This window comes from Atta cephalotes (genome assembly GCF_000143395.1).
Source record: "Atta cephalotes unplaced genomic scaffold scaffold00023, whole genome shotgun sequence".
NCBI lineage: Eukaryota > Metazoa > Arthropoda > Insecta > Hymenoptera > Formicidae > Atta > Atta cephalotes.
Window position 1 is genome coordinate 2355499 of NW_012130087.1, and position 8005 is coordinate 2363503.

The following is an 8005-nucleotide window of genomic DNA, read 5'->3' on the forward strand; positions in this document are numbered from 1 at the left end:
TATATTTAGTTATCGTATTATTATAAACTTAACTATACACACTAATATATATATGTGTGTGTGTGTGTGTGTGTGTGTGTGTGTGTGTGTGTGTGTGTGGATGGGTAGATAGATGGGTGAGTACATACCTTGTTTCCATTGAAGCTACTATTAGCTTTCACAAAGTTGCCATAGCTATTTCTTGCAGCTTTTGCTGGTGTTTTTTCTTCATCATTATCAGCATGTTTCCTTTTTTGTCCCTTGTTGACCTCAGCTGGTGTGTGAACTTTCATCTTCTCTTTATTGGAGTCTGAATCAGATTCACTCGAGGATTCTTTTTTGGCGATTGTCTTGGCTGGTGCTGTTGTTGGTGCTTCATCTTCCGAATCATCTTCTGAATCTTCGCTAGAAGATTCCTTCTTCTTCTGTGTTTTACTAATCGCCACTTTCGATACTACTGTTGTCGTTGGTTTCTCTTTTTCATCAGATTCGTCTTCTGATTCCTCGCTTGACGAATCTTTTTTCTTTACAGAACTAATTTTACTAGCAGTATTTTGATTAGCGAGAACTGGCGTTTTACTAGATGCCACTGTCATTGGTTTCTCTTCTTCATCAGATTCATCATCTGAATCCTCGCTCGATGAAACTTTTTTCTTTATAGAACTAATTTTATTAGTATTTCGATTAGTGATAACTGGCGTTTTATCAAGTGCTGCTTTCGTTACTATCATTGTTGCTGATTTTTCTTCTTCATCGGATTCATCTTCTGAATCCTCGCTTGATGAATCTTTCTTTACAGAACTAATTTTATTAGCAGTACTTTGATTAGTGAGAGCTGGTTTTTTAATAGGAGGTTTTTCATCTTCGCTACTTTCTTCGCTCGAGGAAGATTTTGTTTTCTTAGCGGCGACTGCCGGAGTTGGTTTCTTAGCAGCAATTGCCGGAGTTGTTTTCTTTGTAGTGGCTACTGAAGTTGGTTTCTTAACAGACTCTTCTTCGCTATCGTCGCTATCATCGCTATCTTCGCTTGAAGACTCTTTCTTGGTAGTTAATTTTACTGGTGCAGTTGGTTTATTGGGAGCTTTTTGGGGCATTTCTTCTTCATCGCTGCTTTCTTCACTCGATGACGACTCTGATTTTTTAATTGCTTTTGCTGGCGCTGGCTTATTCTGATTTTGTGTCTTCAAAGTTGCAGCAGTTTTTGTTACGATTGCCTTATGTTCCTCTTCGCTGCTCTCTTCTTCGCTCGAAGAAGAATCTTTTTGCACAGCAGTTGCTGACGAAGTTGATTTCTCAACGGACTGCTGTTCGTCACTGCTATCGTCATCACTAGAAGATTCTTCCATGGCAGTTTGTTTTGCTGACACTGTAGATTTACTGAGAACTGGTTTTTTCTGTACATTCTCATTCAATGCAGCTACATCACGACTTTTGCTCTTATTTGTAACCAGTGTTGCTGATTTATTCTGTTTTTGTAATTGTGTTTTTGAAGGTGCATTCGTTATGGGTGTGGATGTCTTCATTGCTAACTGTTTGGTAGTTTTTGAATTTACCATTTGAACGTCAGGACTCGCTGAAGATGAATCATTGGAAGTTGAATCAGATGAATCAGATATTTTACCCTCTAATCGAGTAAAAGCTTTCATCATTGTTCCAGCTGCTTTCGCTCGAAAACTTAGATCATTTTCATAATTCTCCTTTTCTTCCCGCAGAAGAAAGGGGAGAGAATTTATTTTCTTTATTTCTGGAGTTAGTACTGGAATATCTTCACCTTCACTAGAATCTTCCGAAGAAGATTCCGCTATCTTTTTAAGAGCTACTGTCTCCACTACTTTGCCATTAACTTGTGCATTTTTTTCTGTTTCTTCTTCACTTTCCGAGCTCGAATCCGAACTGCTTTCCTTAGTTACTTGTGTTATTAATGGGATCTTTTTGGGAGAGTTCTTTTGGAAATACTTAATTACTTCCACTAATGTTGGAAATTCTTTTCGCAGGAGAGGCTGAAATATACAAGCATTGATAAAACAATTATTGCCAATTACATGCAATATTTGATAATTTTAAGTTGCTACAATAAAAATTATGCACAACGTGCAGATGATATAAAATAATCGAGAAAAATCATATTGGGAGCGCTCAAACTGCGTTGAATCCACGTGGTGTTAACGAGTATGGCGCCAGACGGTACTTTAGTGCCGCATGGCGCGTGGCGTCGGCCATCCTTGCGACTTACCGCTTTCGTCTTCTTCTGGAAAACCGCCGCCAACGATGCATCTTTCTTTAACAAATAGTTATACACGAGACCAGCTACTAACGATTCCTCAGCGTTACTCATGGTGCCAGATACGTATGCCAATCGCAAATAAAGGAGACCAATAAATTCGCGACGAACGTCGCTTCCTCAGCTTCCTGTCTCGTCGGCTTTGCTACTTGCAGTGGCTACTTAGTGGCTTCACTTCTGTGTCTGGGCCGTCTGCGGCGCTGCTGTTATCCAGCCAGGATTCGCATAGAATTTATAGATGGATTTCTAAGGATACGATCAACGCAATGCTGAAAACGCTTTGAAACGTTTTTTAATTGGTCAGTTGGTAAAATCTTTCTTCTAATTGGTTCATCAAATGCTTCAAAGAGACTTTGACCACAGTCTAAATGATATACGCATCAAAAGAAATCGCAGCCAATCCACGCGTCTAAAATGAATAGATGTTTTCTATTGGTTCATGTACACAGAACGCGGCAACGCTTGCCGCGCGGCGGAAGTTGGCGCAGCCAATCAACGTCTCGTTTGCTCAGAAGTAAAGCCGGATTCATACCTTGACGGAAAAGCGCAAAGCGGAAAAACGGAAACCAAGCAGAACTCGCGGAAAGATAGAAGCAGACAAGCGAAATGTCTCACTCACTACTATTGCGAGTTCCGATTGGCTTCTGCTTTCCGTCAAAGTGTGAACCCGGCCTAATAGATATGTATTCCACCATAGATATATAATTTCCACTATAGATAATTAATTTCCATCAATTTGAAATCAATCCAACTTTTGTCGCGCGGCGGAAGTAATATTATATCATTTCTAGAAGTTTTGCATGGTGAGGCCGATTTAGACCTGATTGCACCAATGTTACTTTGATTTTAAGTAAGGCTTAAAACTCTCTCTGTCTCTGTCTCTTTTTCTCTTTAAAATGAAACAGAGAGGCCCGTATTCAGAACGCGCTTACAACAATATAAGGCCCAGTTGCACCAATGTCATTTTGACTTTAAGCGAGACTTAAAACTCTATCTATCTCGTTTTAAAGCCAAAAAGAGACAGAGACAGAAAGAGTTTTAAGCCTCATTTAAAATCAAAGTAACGTTGGTGCAACCGACCTTAGCGCGCTAATAATTTACGTTACGCATAGTATAGAATTTTAGAGATAAAAGCGCGCTTTTATCGATAATTTTATTTGAATACGAGCCAGAGTGTTGTAAATTTCTCTTAATTAAGTTAATTTGTACAATTCTTTCTTCTAATTGGTCCATTTGGCCAAAGTCTCATTACAAATGTTTTGAAGCGTTTGGTTGATTAGGACAAAAAATTAGGACAAAAAATTTTATAAATTGACCAATCAAAAATTCCTTTAAAGCATTTGTAGCATTGCGTTGACCCTTAAGCAGCTCATGAAAATGTATCTTTAAACATGTTTTTAAATTGCGCGATAAAGTTTTAGCGGTTTTAGCATACTCTCTTACATATGATTGGTCAAATTGGATTGGTCGAATTTGATTGATCATCGTTTCTTTTCAAATTTGTAAACCGGTATGTGCTGAGTGCCGGTGTGATTTTCCGATTTTATTGCGATTTGACTATTTTGCAGCATGACTGAAACGCAACAAAAGACTAAGTGCATTACTTTAAAAGGCTCTGCCGAGTTGGTCTCGCAGTATCTGCGTAAGTATGATTTTAGTGAGTCAATTTTAGTTTTGAGATATTTCTAACCTTTCTTTGATTGTTATCCTTTGTTGCAGTCTATGGAGTCAATAGTATACTCTATCAAAGAGGAATATATCCGCCGGAGACTTTCACACCCTCCGAACATTTCGGTCTATTCATCTTCACGTCCACGGACGAGAAGATTACATCTTTCTTAAATACTGTGCTGAGACAGATTGAAGAGTGGCTTGTCCAGCGCAAGGTGCATAAAATCACGCTCGTCATAACAAATGTCAATACAAAGGAAGTGCTGGAGAAGTGGGATTTCAAGGTCGATTATGAAGAACAGAAGGCTAATGGAACAGATAGCATTATTAAGGGTGATTTGCCTGAAGTAGGGACAAAAGATGTAAAAACTATACAGAAAGAAATACGCGAAGTAATACGTCAGATCACAGGTAATATGAAACACGGTACTATTTGAAATAAAACGCTATGATATATCTCAAATAGCATGAAACACTCTAGCGATATTGTTGCAGTGCTGAATGTTCTATGCTATATAGAATTTAAGACATTGAAGTCATAATAAAGTATTCTTACAGGTACTGTAAGCTTCTTACCACTCTTGGATTGCCTATGTTCTTTCGATATACTTACGTACACAGTATCTGATTGTAACATTCCCAACCAGTGGGACGAGACTCAGCCAGTTTTTATTGCAAACAGTCAAGAAGTACAACTTAGATCATTCTCAACCTCTTTACATAAAATGAATACTGTAGTTAGTTACAAAAATACCTGAGCCTATTTGCTGTTCTATATGTAATATTTGTAAATACAAATTTTATTTCAACTATGTATGTGTTAACTACCATTACCAAAAACTGCTGTATTATTCCATATAGATTACTGATTAAATGATAGCAATACTTTCTCATACACAATATATTCATATTTGAAAACATGTCAAATGTGTTTATTAAAATGTTACATTCATTAATGTTTATCAGGTATTTTTGTGTGATGAATATATATTTTAAAACCAGTATATTGTTTAAATGTGAGAAAGTACTAAAAGAAAAGTACAATTAAACATATTAATTACTATTAGATCTTTTGATAATATAAATTAAAAAAATTAAATTAAAATAATTATAATTTTTTAAATAATTATAATTATAATTTTTGTTTTTTTTCTTGTTTAACTATTTTAGATTTTAATTCTAAATATAGTTTTATTGCTATTTTTGCATTAAAAAAAGGAGATTTATAGACATTGTAGGAAAAAGGGTAAGGGAAACACATGGAACACTGATAAGAGAATCTTGGCAGATTTTATTAAAACATAATTGACCTTTACATTTAAACACAAGAATTACATTTGCGTACTTGGCAAAGCATGAAAGATACGACTAGAATAAAGTATTTTCGCTTGTCGACGCTTCATAATAATCATCTAATGCTAGCGTCTTCCAGTGTAAAGCTTTTCTCACATGAAATCTCGTTGCTGATACTAGTCTCAATCATTTCCTAACGATTCCTCGCGTTATGCTCCATCTTTAAAATATTCTAAACGAAATCATGCATATTCAAAAAATGATTCGAAAGATCAGCGACATGCTCTTTTAATTTTAGATAAATCATATATTTTACAAACATGTAAATATAAGTGTGACATATTCAATCATTTGCCTCATTTGGGAAATGAAATTAAGTAATAAAAATGATTTTGTGCCTTACACACTATCAATTTGTCCATGATGCCCGGTAATTGGCACTCGATTTGATGACAAATCTAAATGAATGAGAATAATTATCTCTTATTCGAATAATCGGCACTTGCTTTGAAGGTTCATAAAAGTTCATGCATGTGTGAACAAGTTCTCTGAAGCAATCTTAAAGTATTAAAAAATTAGTAAAATTTGCAATGAGAATTTTTATAAAGATATTACCAAGGATTTCTGAAGAGCATTACCTTAATTTTATAAGTACTCAAATATTTTTATTACTGTATCTAAATTGTATGTTTTTCATATGTCTATCCCATAATTTTAAATAATTAATATCTATTACAATATTTGTTTGAAAGATCATGTCTAAAAATTACATGCACCTTTATTTCTTTTTTCTTATATTTTACATTACAATCTGCAATTGTAAACTCATTTTCCATTTTGCATAATAATTAAACATAACAAATGAAATTTGTTCTTTAACGTGGGGAAAAGTCGGTATTTTGAAACATATATAGGGAGCGTAACATTTTTATTGTACTATTCATTAGACGATTATCATAAATATGATAAAAGAGTAAAAATATTTTTACTCTTCAAAAAGTAGCCAATTATAGGAATACAAGAGTATCTCTTCTTTCATTTATATCTGTCACTGTTCTGAGCGCATTTCGTTGAAGGAAGTTGTTTCGGGAAACATTGATGGCGACCTATATCTTTATTAGTAGTTCGCCGTTACGTCCCCATTATAATAATTTCGCTATTAACGTTAATACTTCGTGCTGCTAGAGTTAGCCATATTATCAATAGTGCGTAGTCTTTTTACTATAAAGACTATCGCGGAATGCAAACGTCCGATTCTTGTTCGCTTGGCTCGTCTTTATACGATACTTTTGAGAAAATAGCACTTTCGAGCATTCAAGATTGTAAAAAATATCCTGGACCTTTGATGCATTTTGGATACGATTAAAGTCTCACTAAAAAATGCTTTAATGCATTTGATTAAACTTAAGAAGAAAGAATTTTATGAATTGATTAATCAAAGAATATTCAAAGCATTTGTAGTATTATGTTAACCGTATCCTTTTGCGAACGTTTCAACAATCCATTTTTACAAATATCGAATATTTTCTATTTATGTGAATTACATTAATAAATTTTATATTAACACGTGTTTTTTTTTTAGAAATTTTCTGAAACATCAATGAATATTTCCACGATTTGTCGTAGCGATTGTAATAATATTTTTGCGATAATATGACCGTTTTTAACTTTTTAAAACTTTTTAGTAGACAATTTGATGACATTTGATGAAACTATAGAAATGTTCGGCGATATTTGCAGAATTTTACACATTATGTGCAAGAAATGGCTTTAGTTTCTAACGTTGCGTCGTTTCGCAATATAACTGCATATAATTAGATGTTCGTAAGATTTTCTACTCGAAATATTTTGTTTCTCTTCAAAAGCACGTGATTTACCAAAGACGAACATTACATTCGTAATTATTCTCTGCACCCAAGCCATACGCTCTTTAAATGTGTCCTAGACTAGTTTTGCTCTGCATTCGTTTTTTTAGCTCACACACTGCGAAAGCTGCTGGAGATACGCTGCAGTTTTACAAACGTGTTTATCCTGCTGGCTCGCAACACCGTAAGAGAGCGAGCAATGATGGTAATGGAGTTCGCCGGGTCGTAAATTATTTAAAGTTCTCTCGCGATGTAAATTAGGAAAAGGGAAATTGTCATTAGAAAAAGCTGGTTGGAAAAGAAGTTAACATAATGAAGAAAACATCGCTTTTTACAATGCTAATGAGCATTAAAGTGAAATACTATCTACTCGTGTAAATTATGAATTTTTTTTATGCACACAATTATATGTAGGCTGCTAATTAAAATTGATTTAACATTTTAAAATGCAGCAATAATAATTCTAAATTATTATATAAATATATAAAAATTCTTAATTATTGAAATGCAATTTTATCGTTAACATTTTACTGATAAAAATAATAATACTTATTTATGCAGATATAACAATCATACGATGATAAATTTGACGATACGATCATATTTCAACTCTATTATATCTTTATATCGTATTATCTGTAATTTTTAATGATTCGGAGCATTAATTTCGGAGCAATTAATGATTTTTGTCGCAATCTATACGGTGCAACAGAGCAACATGGATCGCGTCTTCAGTAACATTATGCGGTAATTCTTCTTAAATACCGTAGAAACGCGTCTCTAGTAAAAACATTGAAAAATAAACAATGCGAAATAATATACAATATTTTACAGTAGCGCTTAGTATACCAGTGATTGGGCATCGTTCTCGCGAAACGGTGATTCGCGATAATCAAGATTTGCGAAAGTGTCATCC

General features: G+C 34.4%; 2 protein-coding genes across 2 annotated transcripts in view; one reads left to right on the top strand and one right to left on the bottom strand.

Moving 5' to 3' along the window:
• The window catches only part of LOC105619890 (nucleolin 2-like), a 3821-nt gene extending 1507 nt beyond the window's left edge, over positions 1 to 2314 (bottom strand). The window contains exons 1-3 of the mRNA XM_012201408.1: positions 2213 to 2314; positions 627 to 1979; positions 129 to 503 (exon numbers count right to left, since the gene is read on the bottom strand). Coding sequence (XP_012056798.1) covers positions 129 to 503; positions 627 to 1979; positions 2213 to 2314 — 1830 coding nt within the window. The remainder of the gene's footprint in view (positions 1 to 128; positions 504 to 626; positions 1980 to 2212) is intronic.
• A 1443-nt stretch (positions 2315 to 3757) lies between these two features.
• LOC105619891 (mitotic spindle assembly checkpoint protein MAD2A) lies at positions 3758 to 4743 on the top strand. Its single transcript, XM_012201409.1, has 3 exons — positions 3758 to 3902; positions 3980 to 4342; positions 4490 to 4743. Exons 1-3 carry the CDS (start codon positions 3830 to 3832, stop codon positions 4687 to 4689), a joined length of 636 nt encoding a protein of 211 aa, XP_012056799.1. The 5' UTR covers positions 3758 to 3829; the 3' UTR covers positions 4690 to 4743.
• Positions 4744 to 8005: the final 3262 nt, after the last annotated feature.

Bases quoted from the DNA above. Each gene is read 5' to 3' on its own strand.
- LOC105619891 (XM_012201409.1), top strand. From the start codon at position 3,830: ATGACTGAAACGCAACAAAAGACTAAGTGCATTACTTTAAAAGGCTCT. The intron at 3,903-3,979 runs GTAAGTATGATT...CCTTTGTTGCAG, and splicing joins GTTGGTCTCGCAGTATCTGC to TCTATGGAGTCAATAGTATA. The intron at 4,343-4,489 runs GTAATATGAAAC...GTATTCTTACAG, and splicing joins AGTAATACGTCAGATCACAG to GTACTGTAAGCTTCTTACCA.